The sequence below is a fragment of the Centruroides vittatus genome, unplaced genomic scaffold, assembly GCF_030686945.1.
Source record: "Centruroides vittatus isolate TY-2023 unplaced genomic scaffold, ASM3068694v2 contig_912, whole genome shotgun sequence".
Taxonomy (NCBI): Eukaryota; Metazoa; Arthropoda; class Arachnida; order Scorpiones; family Buthidae; genus Centruroides; species Centruroides vittatus.
The window spans coordinates 784,794-804,532 of NW_027122601.1; the positions used below are offsets into that span (position 1 = coordinate 784,794).

Sequence of the window (19,739 nt, forward strand, 5' to 3'; positions counted from 1 at the left end):
TTCTAAAAGCATTTTGGAAAAAGAAAGGTAATTTTAGTAATGAGGAGAGGAATAAACTAATTTTAACTACAGATTTAAGCAAGAGATCAAGATGGAAAAGGAAGAAATTACATGCAATAATTAAACAAGAAAAACTCAATGGGAATACAATAATTATAAAAGATGACTATTATATAAAGGATAATCAAAAATACACATATGATGATTAATCTGAATAAAGTGGTTCAACTGAGTGGTATTGTGAGAAGGAACTAATTAACATTTCGGATTAATGCCAATGGATTGTTAGAAACAATAGATATTTGAAAGGTTAAAACTAGGAAAATAGAAAATTTTGAAACAGATATACTTGTTCATTCTGACGGTGATACTTAACAATAGTGTTTTACAACAGGAAACTGTGAAAAAAAACATCAACGATACTATTGAGATGATTATATTGAAAGTTAATTACCGCTAGAGATCGTTCTTGGTATTTACCTGTCTCAGGATATCATTGATTGTTATATTTAAAAATTCTGTGCGGTATAACCTAATTTCAGATTACTCTTATATTGGTGGTTACTAATTGCTGATGTCTTAGCCTAAGGGTTTGTTTTTTTTGTTTTTTTTCTTTTTGTCAAAAATTCACATGGTGTAAATTTTGTAAGGAGGCATCTAGAGTTAGGAGATAGATACAACCTCTGTGCATCGGTTAAGTTTGTCAATCAAAATATCATCTACTTATTTTTTCCATATAGTAAATGGTAATGGTAATAAGACAAGTGTTTGTTTGTAACGGTGTAAGATGCCATATGGTTTTAAATAATTAAGTTTATAATATTAAAACTGTATATTTAAGTTAACGAGAATAGACACGATGTCAACTATATTGGAATAAATGTTAAATAAGGCAAAGCCGACCGTGATTGGTTTTCATCTGTATCATCCCTCACCTTACGTCCTACTTCATCCTCTATTTTCCTGTTCTTGATAGTCATTATATTTATTTATGCATAATTTTATAAGTATACGTGAATTGAATGACATTACAATTATAAAAAAAATGACAGGTGAAACATTTTTTTACATTTGTCAATAATTATTATTCATTGATTTTTCGTGAGAAATTAAAAACTGTTATTAATAAAGTGCCTTATCAATTTTCTATTTATATCTATCTGATTGCATACTTCTTGTATTTGTGAACTTTCCGATAATTTAATATTAACTCACCATGTTTTATGTAAGTGTAAACATTCTTTATTTTCTCTTTAAAAACACAAACTCGTATACGCAATTTTATAAACGCATCAAGTAATTAATGAAAATACTAGTTATTTCCAGAAAATCTGGACACCACTAACAGTAAAATTGTTATCTTTCCTTACAAAGATTTTACTTTGTTTGGTAAAGTATTATCGTGTCATTATACATTCAGAATTTTCTCTATTGTAAGACAACTCTTATTCTATTTAACAATAATTTATAAATAGTCAAACTAAGTAGATTTGTAAATTATCAACTACTTTAATAATAAAATTCTATTTGGAAATATTCACTATAAATTATATTTATGTTATAAGATGTCACGAAGATTCTTCTAGAGCCAATTTGAAATAAATATGATATCTTGCGAGTATACGATACTCTTATTAATTATTTAGTTAGAACATAATAGAATGAATCATAATGACGTTTATTTGATTCACTAAAATTCTGTTAAAATTGTTTTCTTGTGTAAAAATGTTGGGAATTAATTAAATGTATTCAAATTTTCCGCTTTCTTTTTCAATTATATACCACTGATTTAAGTCCCTACAGGTAATAAGAAGTAAAATTTTTGATGGAAGTCGAACAAAATATTGTTCTTTAATATTTTATAAATAATCCATATATAAATATGTTTAATTTATAACATTAATATGTAATAATTATGTACAAGCTTAATATATTTAAATGCTATAATTATACTGCTTTATTTTTGCATTCTCAGATGGAAGAGATTAATTTTCCGTCTGGAATTCAATAAAGTATTAACTAAATACTAATTTAATTCAAAAGTTTCTATACTATATTGTATAGTAGCGGATTAAGATCTTCCTGGCCCCTAAGCACAGAAGATTGGGGCCATCTACATAATTTTACATCATAAACTAATTGTATATGATTTAAAATTAAATTTAAAATAATTACGTCTAATTGTTGCTATAGATTTATTTATAATTTATGATACAAAATACAATTCCCCCCCCAATTTTAGGGTCTCTAAACACGTGTCTTACGTGCTACAGCTTTAAATTAATTATAATTATTTTAAAATTTTCAATATAAAATTTAAAAATAACGTAGAAAAATATTATAACAAAAAAAGTCAATATATGACTTAATTAAATAAATTAAAGAAGCTGAAATTGGAAATTTGAAAGATGATCAATATGATAAATTTAATGAAATATCAAAAGAAATGCATTTCTTCATAAATTATTTCCTCAAAATATTTAAATTTTAATTTATTCTTATAATAAATAAATAACAATTCTAGTTATTTTTCTTTACAACTATTTTATTCTTATTTCTTCTTCTTCTTTCAACAATTTCTCTTTCATTCAGCAAGAAAGAAAATGTCCGAAATTCTTGAATCGGTCAAAAGTAATTTACAAATTTTAATAATTTAATTTAAAAAAAATCTTTAGAATATTTTAATATAAGAAACTTGTTTGAACTCGAAGTTATTTACAGTTAATGTCAATTGTTATTTAAATATTACTTTATTATTTAAAACGCAAATTACATTTTAACTTTATATTTTTGATGAATTAATATTTAAAAAATTAAAAAGAATTAATTCAAAATTGATTACATTATAAAAATTTGTATTTAAAATTATTACCCTTTGGGCAAAAATTCTTAAAAAATTGCACATAATTTTATAATTATAAAAAGTTAATAATAAACTATTTGAATTTTTAATCTAATTATTTTTAATTAATATGTGATTAATTAAAAAAATTATTTTTGAAAATTTAATTTAAGCTTTAACTTATTTTAATATTAGTTTAAAGTAATTTATTTTGTTTTACAATACAAGCTAAATCCAGTTTATAACGTTCTGTAATTTGTTTTATAATAATACAAGGAATAAATTAAAGCAGAAAAAAGTAAAATTATACAATAATAACGTTTAGAAGTATTTACAAAATATAATTAAGGAATAATGTATTAATTTATTAAAGAAAAGCTGTAAAGATGTTTAACCATAATCCCCAAAGAGCTTACTTAATATCAATAAACGTAACTTTAAAAATTTTCACTCCACCGAATGCCATTATTTTAAGCACTGAAAGTCGTTTTATTAAATAAAAATCAAAATTTAAATTTATATATCAATAACAAATATTTCATTTTCTTCAAAAATAATTAATATATCATACGTATCGTTAATTAATAAACATTTTTACTTTATTTTCAAACTATCATCTCCATATTAAATCAAACGTTTTATGAGAAATATAAAAAATGAATATAAAAATAGTCATTAAATATAACTGCGGGATATAATGTTATTTTTAATTATTAAATTATAAAAACGATTAATTAAATGATAATTAATAATAAAACGATTGCTTTAATAATTAAGAAAAAAAAATTAACTACTTACAATAAAAAACTTCTTTTATTTAATTAATAATATTTATTCATTCATTTTGAATATGTAACACTTTGGCATTTTAAAAGATGTACAGTACGTGATGAGTTTCTAGAGTCATAAAAAACTCTCGTATAAAATCCTTTTCCAATTTTCATAGATCCGGATGAAAATCCCTCATCTTAACTATGAAGTAAAGATACATAACGATGGACGTAATCATGATAAAAAATATATATATATATATATATACAGGACCGACGAGAGAGAGGAACTACAGATTTTTCCCTACACTGACTGAAAACTTAGGGGCCATGGTGTTTCCCTACAAATTAATTTGGTTTTATTAACAAAAATAAATCTTTAAGACAATTATTTATTAATAAATAAAAACATTCTTTACGTATAATAGAGGGCAAAGGGTCCTCTCTATCCCCGACCCCATATTCCAAGTTTTCGACGGTTCATCATATACAAGAGAGATAACAGAGTTACGATTTAGTCAAAAAGTTGTATAATAATAATTATAATTTAAAAATTTAAATATAATAATTTCTAAAAAAACAAATTACAATTAATAATAACCAATTTATAGCAATTAAATTCTCACTTAAAATCTTCATTTTATTAGTAAATTTCTAATGATATTAATATACGATAATTATTAAATTTACCTTAAAATAAATATAACATTTTACATGTTTAATAATTTATAATAATCATTTATTCAAGACGTAATGTCTTCTAATTGATTTTTACTGAAAATAAAAATTGTTAGGATAAAGAGAAATAATTAAATAAGCTAATACAGTAACAATTGAATGTCAATTCCCTAGTTAACTTATATACAGAGAATATTCTAAAGTAATTAATAAAAAAAATAATAACAACAAGCAATTATTTATTTCGACATTTTCAATGCCGGGCTGCAATTTTTAATCATATTTTTAATTTATTTAATTTAAAATATATGCTTTCCACCTCAAATTAGTACTGGCTTGCCCCTGTACATCATGCTTTTCCTGGTAACAACAGAGTCATGCCGGTTATCTATCTAACTCCGTTCTCGAGATTAAGAAAGGTCAGACAAACTGACGGATGACATTGGGAATTTATAGATCTACAATTTTTTTTTTTAAAATTGCAGCCAATAAATTATATAAATTGTTTTAATAAATTGTTACCAATGAAAATATAATAAAAGAAACGCTATTAAGCTATTTATAATTAATTCTTAAATTTAATTCATTAATTTATTAAATATGGAAAGTGAATAAATCAGAAATATAAATCGATAAATTTAAGAGATTAAAAAATAAATTTTCAAACGTCGATTTTATTTATTTATTTATTTTTTCATTCAATGAATTTTGATATTAAGTGAATGAACGTAAAATGAGGGGAGAGAATGTCACTGACAGACGAATAAGGTCAAAAACATAATTAAACTCCACCATTTTAATCCCTCGAGGAATCAGAAATAAATTTAGTTATAAAATGTCTAGAGTTGGAAGATATTTACTGCACTCTTTTATTCGGATTTCTATCTATATTTAATGTATATTTATAACGCTTAAAATTAGTTATTTTTATTTGTAAAATCACTTACGGTTTCTATTACGAAGACTTATTTACTATAAAATTTTATTTTAAAAATACGAAAGAAAATTTTAAAACAGTTAAAAGTGGTGAAAAAATAAGTAAATAAATTTTTCAATCATTCAAAAAATAATTTGTGTTATAGAAATATTTTACTTAAATAAAGCTTAAATTAATATTTTAATTTTAAAATATTATTATTAATGAATAGAAAATAAATAAATTAAATTTCTTACGTACGTTAATTTATTCAGAAAACGTAAGTTATTTTGCAATTTTTTATTATTTTTATTATTGCTGTTTTTTCATAAATAACAACAAATATTATTTATTTATTTAAAAAAATAAATTTGATAAAAAACATTTATTTATTCAGAATTAAAGAAGAAATGCGAATGAATAGAATAATAAGAATTTTTATTTTATGTATGAATTGATTTTATGAATGAAATATTTAATTATTTAAATATTTTCTTACAGGGCGTGATGCTATTCAAATATTCTATGTCATTATTCAACTTGGCAGTTTTATTGGTAGTTTTGGGGGTGGAAGCAAACACAGATGAAAATGAAAGTAAGTTTTACATAATTTTTATACGTTTTTTTAAAAATAATTTAAAAATAATCCAAATTTAAAATAAGTTTTAGTGCATATATTAAAATGATTATTATTATTGGCTATGAATAATCACTATAAAGTATTGATTAATTGTTTTCTTTTGACTACAGCTTGAAACAAATTAGAGGCCATTTAATAAGAGTTTTTATAGAAAGTTAATTAATGAATTTTTGAGTAAAAATGTTTACGAAGTGGCTATTATGGCTTTCATCCTTCTCATATTACAATAAACGTAATAAGAGACGAATGTGAAATTTAAATAGCATTAGGATATCGTTAATTATTTTTACATTGTTAATTTTATTCTTACTGTATTTCGACATACGAGAAGGGAATTTTATATTTATAATACGATAACAGTTACTAAGAAGACTTCTCGAAATTTTGTTTTTGAGTAATTAAATCAGTAGCCCATAAAAAAAATTAATTGGATGTTGCTTGTTTTTCTTTTCATCTTTAATTACTATTCATCTATAAATGTCCAATACCTTCAATCAAGATGCTTTGCTATCACTTACAAATTATATTTCTGGTTATTCCCACGAAAATTAATATTGACATTGGTATATTAATTACTGTATATCCATATCTTCTTCGGAGTTATATATGCATTAGTTAATGATACTTTTGGCTATGTGCGGTTGAGAAAGATTAAAATTATATTTTAAATAATTATTTTCAATATATGACATTGTTCAATTACATTATTAAGTTTCAGATTTACATAAAATAGTGCTTATAACTTCATTTATTTATTTTTTAAGAACAGATAAAAGATTAGAGTTTAATAGTAAGAAATAAATATAAAATTTTTCTCATAAACAGTATTTTTTTAAATGAGAATTTTAATTTTGATCACTTGAAATATTTAAAAATTCTAATATAATTTTTAAAACATAAAAGATTATCAATCAAATTTTACATTAAATATTCGAATATACACTAAATGTAATTTTAAATGAATTTATCTATGGAATACAATTAAAACATCATTAAAATAATTATATATTTATTTATAGAATACAGCTTCAACTATGTAATAAATGAGTAAAGAAAGAAAATTAATTCTGTTACATGTTAGTTAATACTTTTGCATGAATGAATGAAATGTAATTAGTTTTTCTTTAATGAAAAGAAATTTCTTATTTGCAATATAAATAATGAACTATTCACTTAATTTAATGTGTAATTAAGTAATAAAAACGGTGAATAATTACTATATAAATTAAATAAGTCGAACATCTGAGCAATGGCTAGTGACAGGAACATATAAAAATGATGATTATTTTTTTATGAATTTTTTTCAAATAAAGTTCCTAAAAGTGGCCGTTATTGGAAGTTCGTTCGACTGTAAAATAATTTTAAACATTTTAAAATTAGTTTAATTAGCCTAATGTTCCCTGATGATAGGAAAAATTCCATAAAAAATCAAATAGGTTATATATTAAAGTTTATATTTAAAAAATTAAGTATTAATAATTTATCATTTTATAATTAAAAATAAATAAATAAATATAGATTTTTTTATATTAAAAATATTTTCTTTATTTTTCCTAAAGTCAAAGAGTGAGTGAGTTACACAATATAAAATTAATTACATTTTTTAAAACTAGCGTAAGTAATGTTAAGGTGGAAACCTAGCGATAGTAACGTGGATATATTATTTATTTTAGAAATAATCTATTTTTAACGAAATTATAATGAGATATTTCGCTTTTTTTAATTAAAAAAAGTAGTTTTTATTGCAAAAAGTTAGCACGTGATTATAAAGTTATGCAAGCGTAAGTTAATTTTTCGCTGACAAAAATAACAGGAATAATGAGCAAAATACACAAAGTGTTGGAAAAAATACAAAAAAATTTTATATTATCGTTAATTAAACAAGTTTTCAGTATTATTAAAAATTTAATTCCTGCGTTATCGTAACATTTTCTCGATTAACAGGGTCATAGTAACGAAAACGTTTAATATTAATATAAAAAAACAATAAACAAATGAATATTATAATGTAATTAGTAATTAATCATTATTATTTTCTGAAAAAATACAAATTTTTAGATTATTATTATTGTTTTTAACTCGAAATCTGAAATTTATAAACTTCTCGATCTTCTACAATCGATGGTTGATGATAGCTAGCCATTATTTTTAAGTATAATTAAATAATTTTAAATTTTGTATGCTTACGTGAAAAAACTAACATGCAGAAGTAAAAATGCAGTAATAAATATATTATTATATTAAATTCTTTTAGAAATAAGCTATTTTTTCAGTGAATTTTGTGGTTTTTTTCATGTAATTGCTGTGGAAGTTTACAAAAAATTTTTTTCTCAATCTTGATTTTAAAATATTTTTAATTATTATTTTAATGTTTAATAACCATTAACCCCTGATAATTATTTATTTAAACAATTTAGTGAGATTTTAAAGTTTTAAAATTTAATTTAAATACCATGCTGTTTTTTCCCAACGAAATATTTGTCGAGACTAATTTAATGTAAAATGACATTTTTTTTTAAATTAAATTTTAATTTTCATATAAAAAGCAGATTAAAGCTAAACAAAAAATTGTTTTAATCTATTTTCTTCTTGATATATTATTTATAAGAATTTTATTTTCTAAAACGAAAATATTTTTTTAATTATTTTTATTATAGGTCAGTTACATTCATTCTTTTATTAATTTTTTATTATTAAAAATAACTGTAGAAAATACGATTAAGTAAGAAATGAAATGTATTTTTAAGTCTTCCATTTTTATAAAATTAGAATCTTTAAATTAATGGAAATTTTTCTAAAATGTATATTTTTATTGTAATATATTAATTATTTTGTTCAGATGCTCCTGCGAACGAGATCTTCGATAATTATCCGGATAATGCAAAGAGATCACATAATATCATGAGGTTTGGAAAAAGAATGATTGATGATGAATTAGATCAAAAAAGAAATCACAATATGATTCATTTTGGAAAAAGAGCCTTTAGCATCCCTGGTGACAATAGGTTTCCAGAACTTCTTCGGATTTTGAGAAGCGACGATCGCGATTGGTGGAAGAGAGGTCATAACATCATGAGATTTGGCAAGAGAGCCGATGATCATCATTTCATCCATTTCGGTAAAAGAGATGACGAAGATGCAACATCCAACGAATATTACGACAACGTTGATGATGGAGATGATCATACCATGCTTAAACGTCCTCAACACGCCCTTATACGATTTGGTAAGCGTTTCTTGTTTCCTCGCCCCTCTAAATCCGAAGAATCTCCTAATATGGGAAACAAGAGATTTCCTCATACTATGATTCACTTCGGAAAAAGAGATTACGAAGATCAGGAATATTCTAGTAATTACAGTAATGATAATGAAGATATATTGGATTCCGGAGAAGACTTACTTCCAATGAATTCTGAGAAAAGAGCCCATTCTATGATTCATTTTGGTAAGAAAGACGAGCCTTACGAACTGGACGAAAAACGCTCCCATCAATTGATGCATTTTGGTAAAAGATATGACGGAGACGAAGAGAAAAGAGATCACAAATTGATCCACTTCGGAAAAAGATTCGAATTAGAAGACGATAAAAGAGCGCATCAGCTGATTCATTTTGGTAAAAGGTTGGACGACGAAGAAGAGGAGAAACGATCGCATTCTTTAATGCATTTCGGTAAGAGGTTGAATGACGAAGAAGAAGAGAAAAGATCACATTCTTTGATGCACTTCGGTAAAAGATTAAACGACGAAGACGAGAAACGATCGCATTCTCTGATGCATTTTGGCAAACGATTCAATACCGAGTTCGATAAGCGAGTTCACTCTATGATCCATTTCGGTAAACGCATGGATGGAGATATGGATAAGCGTGGTGATTACAAACTATTGTTTTACCCAAAGAAAGAAGACAACCATCATCACAACATCATGCATTTCGGGAAACGTAACGCGGAATCAATTAACGACGAAATAAATCAAGGTCCCCAAGGAGAAACGAGTAGGACGAAACGTTCGTCCAAAAAAGAAGATATCTCGAAAAATAAGGTTACAACTAACACTTCTTCGATAGATACCCCATTTAATAAATCTCAGTCCAAGAAAAATGATTAATTACTAAATGTTATTTTAAAAAAGTTTCCAACTCCAATGCTATCTTTAAAGAAGATTTTTCCAAAATCCATAAAACAGAACTCCCTTAAACACGAAAGCGAAATCGAAGAAATATTATATGAAAAGGAATGTGATAGCAACTTTTAATAGACGAATCCTAAATATAAGTCAAATATATACATATATATTGTAATTTGAGAGATTTTAATTTATTTCTTTCTAAAAGGGAACGATTATGAATTATATCTTGTTAAACAAAAAATAAATAAATAAATAAACGGTGTGTTATATGTTTGTTAAAATGTAGCTGTTATTTTAAAAATTATCAAATAAAACTATTATTAAATCTAACAAAATAATAAATGAAGTTTTCGAACTTTAATAAAATAATTTCATTTTATCATATCATTAAAAAAATATATATATTTAAAGCACATAACTGCTGCTCCGAGGCAAAAGGCTCTATCTCCAAAAAAAAAAAAAAAAAAAAAATTGAAAAATCAAGCTGCCCACGTGGCATCATACCCAATACTATTCTTTATCGATGCCATACAATATCTAGAATGAAAACGCTACGCTAATCAATACCACGCTAGATATTGCGTGGTATCGATAAAGAATTAGGTATGATTCTATGGGCGCAGCTTGATTTTTCAATTTTTTGGAGAAAGAGCTTTTTGCCTTGGAGCGGTAGATACGAGGTAGCACTATAGTATATGGAATTTAATGAAAAGCGAAGCGTGCAAGCTTCGTTAGATAATATAATTTATTAATATATGAAAATTTCTAACAACGAAATAATAAATTTATTAATACAAGCTTTATTTTTAAACATTTTTTAATGTTTAAATTCAACGACAAACAAATTTATTAACACAGAAAAATTGATTCTAACTTTTGTGGAAGTTTATTAAAGATGTATTATTGCTAAAGGTGAAAGATCTTTCATCATTAAATGGAGATTTTTAGAGAGTTTGTGCCTCAGAGAAAATTCTAAAAACGTTAAATAATACGAAATATATATTATTTAAATATCAAAAGTTTCTATTCTGTAGGAAGTTGTAATAAGCCCAATTAAAATTTTTAAATTCTTTCCTGTTAAAAAAAAACTATTTTATTTAATATAAACTGATTTGAAAGAAAATCTAAAAGTGAAAAAAAATTTACAAGTTTTACTTTTTATTTATTACGTTTAATTAAGTTCAACTTTTTCTAATATAAATAAAAATATAGTTTTTAAATTATAATAATTGAAAAATGTTTTATTACACTCAATTAAATGAAATCAAAAATATTATATAAGTTATATAAAACTTTTTCTTTAAATTTAAATTTATTTTTAAATATCCAATTTCAAAATAATTAATAAATTTATTATTGTTATTTTTTGTATTTTTATAATATTTTTAGTTGCTAAATCGAAGATAAACGAGTTTTAATAAATACTTAAATGGCGATTGATTAATTACATAAAAATTTGATCTTATTGATTGATAAATGAAAGAATCGTCATTAAAATTGAAGCAATTCGATAAAAATAAAAGATGATTAATGTCGTGTCAATAATTCGTCGTGTGTTTTGATTGAACGAAATGATGACAATTTTGACAAATCACATTGTTTTGTTCGCTAAACAGATAACCTGCTTCATACGAATAAAAGATTGATTGATTATTGCTATTATTGGCAGTTGTTAATCATAGGAAAGTTTCATCTATTATGATTTTATATTTATATTTTCACATATTTCTGTAACTAAAAGCATTTCTTATGTTTATTTTTTATGTTTTTATGCTCATTATTTCATGTTCTATTTTCTCATTTCTATACAATCAAAACTTTTTTGTGTTTTATGTTCTGTCTTCATTTCTTCATGTTCTTCGTTCTCTATGCTCACTACTTCATGTTCTATGCTCTCATTTCTTTTTGTTCAAAAGAATTTAAGCATTTATAAACTTACAGCCTATAAATATGTTGCACATGAATAAGAAATAATTAATCTAGATGGTTTATTTTACCTTATTTAACTTTCTTATTGGCATTAACAAACAATTTTAAGGCTATAAACTGTATTAGATCGGAAAAAGGACTATTTTCTGAGTCTCAAAAATACTCAAAAACTAAATCTACATTGAAAAACTTCAACATAGACTTAAAATTAATAAATAATTTACACTCATAATAATAAAATACCGAATAATATATAAAATGTTTATCAAAATTAAAATAATAAAATAATAAATCTGTTTAAAATTGTAATAAAGTAATTGCAATTAAAGATGCTTTTCGAATAAGTAAAAAGTATAATTAAATATTAAATAATTTGTCTGTCTGAAATTAAAACGTATAAAGATTCTACGTGAAAAAGATTAATAAAGACAATAACAAACGCTCTGTTTAATATAATTTTAAATAAGTTAAAATTATTCTGTTTGAGAAATTTGATTCAAAAATCTAATTTTATTTTATTTTTATTTCTTTCGAGAAGTAAGAAAAATACATAAAAGGTATAAAAGAGGATTTAATTTTTTCTCGGTGATATAATACATCTGTGGTAGTGGCAAAGTTTCAGAAATTTCTCCAATGTATCTGTACTTAGAATGAGTTTATGACATTGCCAAAGATGGCAAAAAGTATATACTAGACTATTGATTTTGGATAAAATACCTGGAAACTTTCTTAAAGTGGGAAACAAGTTGGTGACAGACAATTTGTACCACAACAAACCATTATACAAACTTCGACCTCAGTCACCTTAAAAAATGACGAAGAGACAAGATCGATTTTGTTTTCGTTTGATATTTTTGGATTATTTTTGATCTTAAAATGGCATTTTCTTAAAGAAAAAAAATAGTTATTCTTTGATAAGAAATTAATATATTTAATGTAAATTTTTTTTTCATTATATTCACCTTAATGCTGCCTAATAATACTATTTAACTGGAATTTATTAGAACGTTTCTTATTCACTTATTTATTTTTAAATAAATAAATCTAGTAAAATAAAAATAAGTATATTAAACATTGCAAAATTAACATCATTCTTTGAAAATAGATTAATGTTTATTTTTAATCTAGTATTACATTTTAAAAAATAAAATTAATTTCTTTAATTTAGGTTTGTAATTAGTTAAATTACGAATGTCTGTTACTACTAAATTATTATTATTTTTTTTCATATTACTTCTTGTGTTTATGTAATAGTGATTAGTAAATTCCTTTTGATGTATCAGAAAACTTCAATTAATTAACAACTGTAGCAAAAAGAAAATGAAAAAATATAAAGGATTAAAAGAATTTTATATTTAAAAAAGTACTACAGAGTAATAATTAATTTTAAATTTTAAAAGTCATAATTTAATTGAAAACTTTATTATTAACTAAATTAGAAATAAGTGCAAAAAAATAATATAATTTTTAAATATGAAATGTGACAAATTTACAAATTTAAATTTAAATTTACATATTTATATTTTATTAAATATTTATTTCGTCGATCTGAAAAGAATTTATTAATAAAAATGTCTATAAATAAATTTGTTTTAGCAGTTAAAAAAATATTTTTAAATCTTTTATTAACGAAACGTGACTCCAATTATTAAATACTCAAATTATAAAATATTGATTTTATACTTAGCGAATAAAAATTAATAAAATATCAAATTAATAAGTACTATTAAGATAATTAAACAATTTATTATTTACCGTGAATTAAATTTGTATTTAATAATAATTGCTTTCATACTGTATATTGAAAAATAATTAAGTATTCAAGTTTTAAATTTTTAAAAATGAATAATAATCAATTAAAAGTTAATTTTTAAATTTAGAAATGACTTTTATTATAATTTTAAAGATTGAGTTTATGAGAGAAATTATAGAAAATCTCTTCAAATTTATTGTAATTATTATATTTGATTAAGTAGAATTGCTAACATTCTAAATAGATTACTGTCTTCTTTGCGTAAATATTGCTAAAGTGGTGAAATTAAAACAATTTATTTATTAAATTGATGAGTTTTCGCCAAATCTACAATCAAAATTTGGCAATAAATTCTGTAATTTTTAATATGCAAGCTTGAAAATGTGGTAATTGTTAATTTATTGTAATTTAAAGAAAAATACTATTTGGCCTTTTCATATATTATTAAAAAAAAAAGTTTTCCTTCGTGTACACTAAGATGAAATTAAACTTTTCCCGTTTGAAAATCGATCGAACAATCGGAAAGTTGGTAATTATAGTCTCCAAGTCATAGAGAAAAGGTTTGATTTGGTTTATATAATATATATATATATATATATATATAATATATATTGTATATATATAATATATATATATATATATGTGGCAACGCGACACGTGGACAATCAGCTAGAGGAATGCCTCCCGGGAGGATTTCCTTATGAAAACTGTGTTACAAACGTGAAGAAAATCCTGAAAGATCGACGTGGCCAGCCCGTTTGTAAGGCTCGAACCCGCGACCGACTATCAGTGTTCTATGGTTTTATCCACTCTGTCACCGGTAGGCTCATAGAGAAAAGGATTTCATGGGGGTAAATTTAGTTTCGGAATCCACCAGCTGCGGTAAATACGGCGCTGTAAAGGTAAAAAGTATTACAACGCTAATGGACAAATAAACAAAGATGAAACTGAAAGTAAATATGAATTTATAGCAGCGACACATCTATTAAAACATCACAGTTACAACTTTTGTAGACGAGAAATTGTATTGGGTATACAGTGTGCTCGACGACAGAATGTATCAGCTATCGTCAAAGTGTTTCTAACGTGACATTTTTAAACGATAACGTTATTCTGCTTTCCTCTAAACGTATTCTTCACGCGTCTGGGGTAACTGTGAATTGAGAAATGGAAGAATGTGGCGTACCGTTTTATTCGATGTGTCCCTAAAAATGGTGGCCGCATCGAAAAGTTTCGACGTGGTCGCCAGTAGACTTAATAGCTTATAGAATTGTGAAAATTGTTGCTTTTACGTGCCAGTAACTGTAACTAAAGTGATGTTTCAGTTGACGTGTCATTACGATAAATCAAAAAAATTAATCTTTACTTTCTTGTTGTTATTTCTTATTTATTTATCTGTACTTCATAGTACGTTTCATCTCGTACAGCGCCAATTTCCCTCTGTCGATGAATTTTAGAACTACAAATTTTTATAGAATACTTCTTCATATTTTGAAAAGTATGCTTAACAAATTTGATGACTCTTGAATGTTCGGTGTAACCCCAGAAATCCATAAAACTACTGTCTAGATTCGGGACAATAGAACTAAAAGGAGCTTAGCTACAGGTAGCACCATCTGTTATCAGACTTTATCTACAAATTTTAATTTTTTCCTAATTGATAAAATTGTTTACAAACTCTAAAAAAATGTATTGTCATCGGGAATACACATTTATATAAAGTTTCGAATAGATCGAAATTAGGAAGTGGGTAAAAATTGAGTTACGAGATTTCATATAAACAGACAACAGATAGACACACAAACAGACAGTAAAGTTAAAAAAGCGTAAAAAATAGTAGTTCTTCGAATTCGAGTTGAGAAATGAAAATACAATATACTTTTCTTCTCTGTATTAAAATGATATAATTTGTTTTCACTAAAATAATTGAAAATTCAAAATATTGAATTGAAAGATTTAAAACATGATTGGGCATTAAATACGATTTAATAAATTCTAATATCAATTTAATACTGTAAACATGTAAACAGACTTCAAAATCATCCTATTGTGTGTTTGTTAATTTGACAATAAGAAAAGAAAAACATATAATTTTAAATATAAATTGATCTGTATTTTTTTTAAGAACATTTTGTTTTCTAACGTAAATATTTCATGCAATTTTCGATTAAATAATAAATGAGCTTATAAGTCTGAAGATGAGTTAAAAAATTTTAAGGATTTTTTTCACTTTTGGTTATAGTCTTAGGTATAAAATAATTATTACTTAACAGTAATTATCTAATGATAACTGTTATTTAATAATATTGAAATTAAAAATTCCAGTCTGATCAGTTAAATAATCTGTAGGAAAACGTTCAGAATTAACAATTGTACATATTCTGAAATTCACCTTGACAGGGTCGTATTATCGAGGTGAAAAAAATTAATAGAAATTATATTAACAGATGAAATTTTGTTAGATTTGAATTTAACAAAGAGGGCGGCATATTAATTTTATTCGATAGAGCTTCATTATAGTCGTTAGTCGAGACAACAGCATAATTCAAAAGACTATTAATTGACTGGTTCCTTTGAAAACATTACTGACACCAAGTAGAACACGTATGCTACAAAGACGATGATTGGTCAGAAGAAGGTAATAAAGAGCCTCTTCGACAAGCTTCAAAAGTTACGTTTTCCTTTGTTAAGATATTGTAAATATTATTTCCCTCTTTACGAAGTTAATCATGCAGTGGATTGTGTCCACGCAAGTCTGGCCTCTTCAAAATAAAGGACTCGACTAATTGATTAAATTAATATTTATTTTGAAAATTTTTAAAGTATTACTTTCATTAACATTTAAAGTTTTGGTTTGTGGATTTCGGTATCAGCTTCAACATTTTTTCGTCCGTGTTAAAAGATTTTGAAGTGATTTTTATTTAAAATGAATTTGATAATAGTTTATATTATATTCTTCCTTAGAGGAAGTGTAAAATTAATTTATTCCACTGATTTATAAACAATAAACATCAATTAGATAAAATAAAAAATAAATTGCTAGCCAGTTATTTCGCAGATATTTTAATATTTAAGTAAATCAGAATTTGCTTAACATAAAATATTTATATATTTCCTTAAATATATTCGTTTTATTAACAGTTTAAAAAATGAGTAGATTTAGTCACTTAAGAATTATAAAGCTTTTATTAAGATTTTTTAAAAATATTATATATAATAACTGGGTTTTAATATTTACTTAGTTACTGCTTTATTTTGTCTTTTTCTCAGAATAAATATTTTATAAATATTTGTCTTTATTTTACATTTATTTAAATTTTTTTAGAGAGGATTTTCAAGCTTTGTAGGCGTGCACGCTTATTATTATTATTATTATTATTAAATGTACACAATAAAGTAAGGAAATAATCAATAAATTATTACAAATTTTGGACTATATACTCGAAAAATAAAGAATTTCTACGGATTTTTATAAATACTTTAATTAATTGGTTTATGATGTTAATACATTAAAATATTTCGAAGCCTTCGTGGAAAAAAATAGTTATCTCAGAATGCTTTAAATTTATCAATTTTAAGAAATTAGAGAAGAAAATTGTGTTTAAAAATTGTATTAGTTTCTGGGTTTGATTTAATTTGGTTCGAAGACATAAAGCAACGCATTGGGCAATCTGCCCATGGAGGATTGTCTTCTTGGAGGGATTTCTATGGGAAACTGGCTCCCATTTAAATGTTGCATGCGCAAAGAAAGTCCGGGAAACTCCAGGCGACCAGCCAATTGGTGAGGCGCGAACCCACGACCAATTATCAGGGTTCGGTGGTTTTATATAACCAACCGTTCACTGACGGCATGCATTAGTTGCTAGGAAACCGACGTTGTATTCAGCAAAATAACCATAAAAAATTACGTTAATTAATAATAGCATGCTCTGCATTAATTTATATCATTTCATTCGAAATCTTATTTGAAATCAATGCTGCTTTTTTGATTTTTAATTAATCTTATGTTAATTAATGACATTTGATTTCTATAACACATAATTAAGGTTACAGAAATTAGTAATGTTGAAAGTAGTGCTATTTTTTTACCTACGGTGACTTAAGAAACTAAATTTTCTGTTTACTTCTATTCTTCAAGCTCATTTTCACAGAATTATTTTATTTAAAAGTATTTTTTTTGTTTGCTTTTTTGGAATGTCGTCGGAACTTTAATTACACGAACACGTTAAAATTTATAGGTTAATACAATATAAGCTCATTATATAGAAAACTTAAGAAGAAGAGCGCATTAGAATATCTTCTTTCATCCGTTTCGACTATGAAAATATAATTATAAAATATTTTGCTTTTCTAGTGACTTTGTAATTCAATTTTTCGTATAGTTTTTCAATTTGTAACGACTTAAGTAATTGTAACAGTTAAGACTTACGTGAAATACGAATTTCTCAGAGGGAAATTTCAAATATTGCGCTCATAAACACATTTACAATTAAAATATTTATATTTTTATTATGATATTGTAACTTATTACTCTAAATTTATTTATTTCAACATCTTTTTAAATGTTAGCTGCAATAATTGCTAGAGACTAGATTAGAAAAGTTAAACTACTTAAACACTAGAGATTATATTATCTCTCAAACAATTTACGTCATATTAATAAAACAAAAATGTACTTTATATTTATCACGTTCATCGTGTGAAGTGCGATGTAATGTTTCTATACTTAAATCTAAAGAAAGAAGATACTTTAAAACTGTTCTTTTCTATATACATTTTACACTTGATCTTACTATTGTATTCGTCTGTAAATCTGTAGAGTGTTTGAAATTGAAGTTTTCTTATTCCTTGAGAGATGTAAATGACGAAGATTACATTTTATCAGAAAATAAGAGCAATTCGGTTTACTTAACTTGAGTATTCTTCGAAAAATCGTAAGAAATAAACGTTTGATTGATTATCAATAGTGTGTGATTTGCTATCTTTTATACAGAATATCAGTTTTTAAAGGAAATTCCCTATCTTTTTTAAAATTCTTGAAATGTTAGAAAGAATGTATACAATCTAATCTTCTTGCAAGTAAACACTCGACAGCCTTAATTAAATGGGCATTGTTTGTTGTTTATCTTCTTTTTTTTTAAATTGTTTTTGAATTTATAACCGATATTACATATGTTGAGTTTTCTAAATATTTTCTCTATTATTTTCAGAACGATTTGAATTCAAATACAGTAATTAATCTGATAATTTCCAAATCTTTTCGTTCGTTATTGCGTTTTTAAATGCTTTTTAATTAGCTTTAAATAGAACTTTCATTAATTTAACTAAGTCTAATTTCACTTTAATTAAATTGATTTGTTGTCCGAAAAGGTTTTTGTACCATATTTAAGAACTTATTAATATTTTTGATATTTGATCTTGCAACAATTATTTAATTCTGTATTAGTATATAAATATTTCTATAAAATAAATGTACTTTTTTAAAATTTAAAACTATTTCCGAGCTATTTCCTTTTTCTTTCTATTATATTCCGATCTTTATTTATGTATAAAATCTTTATAAATCAAGTATAAAGTTCTACAAATTACAAGCTCAATAAAAAATATAACTGAAAATAAAGTACAGTGCAAAGCTCTATAAAGTTTTATAAATTAGATATATCGAAATGGTAAGAACAAAAATGCGATTGTTGATTTAAATATCGACATTTGGAGACGAATTTAATTTAAATTCGAAGAAATTAATCCATTTAGAATTTTAATAATTAATTAAATACTTCACACACCATGCAGAGTATTAGGATGTAGATAAAAGTACAAAAAACACAGATAATAAAACGTGTAAAATCGTTGGAAAAAATCGCTATAGACTCTGAAGATTCCAGATAAATAAATTTATAATGTTATAAATTAATAGATAATATTTATATTATAATATTTTCATACAAATCGAGTACTTCGACGCAGAAGAGTATCTTATAATAAAAATTTATTATAATTTTTTCAATTAATTTTATTTAAAAATATATAAAATAAAGCGTAAAAAGAAACTATTTTCTCTTCTAAAATTCTTACCGATTATT

General features: G+C 24.3%; 2 protein-coding genes across 2 annotated transcripts in view; one reads left to right on the plus strand and one right to left on the minus strand.

Moving 5' to 3' along the window:
* Nucleotides 1-10,299, plus strand: part of LOC136984310 (FMRF-amide neuropeptides-like) — a 34,452-nt gene extending 24,153 nt beyond the window's left edge. Inside the window, exons 2-3 of the mRNA XM_067281243.1 lie at nt 5,708-5,801; nt 8,686-10,299. Coding sequence (XP_067137344.1) covers nt 5,714-5,801; nt 8,686-9,953 — 1,356 coding nt within the window. The 5' untranslated portion in view covers nt 5,708-5,713 and the 3' untranslated portion in view covers nt 9,954-10,299. The remainder of the gene's footprint in view (nt 1-5,707; nt 5,802-8,685) is intronic.
* Nucleotides 1-19,739, minus strand: part of RpL10Ab (ribosomal protein L10Ab) — a 513,017-nt gene that overhangs the window by 307,068 nt on the left and 186,210 nt on the right. The gene's annotated exons all lie outside the window — the stretch shown is intronic.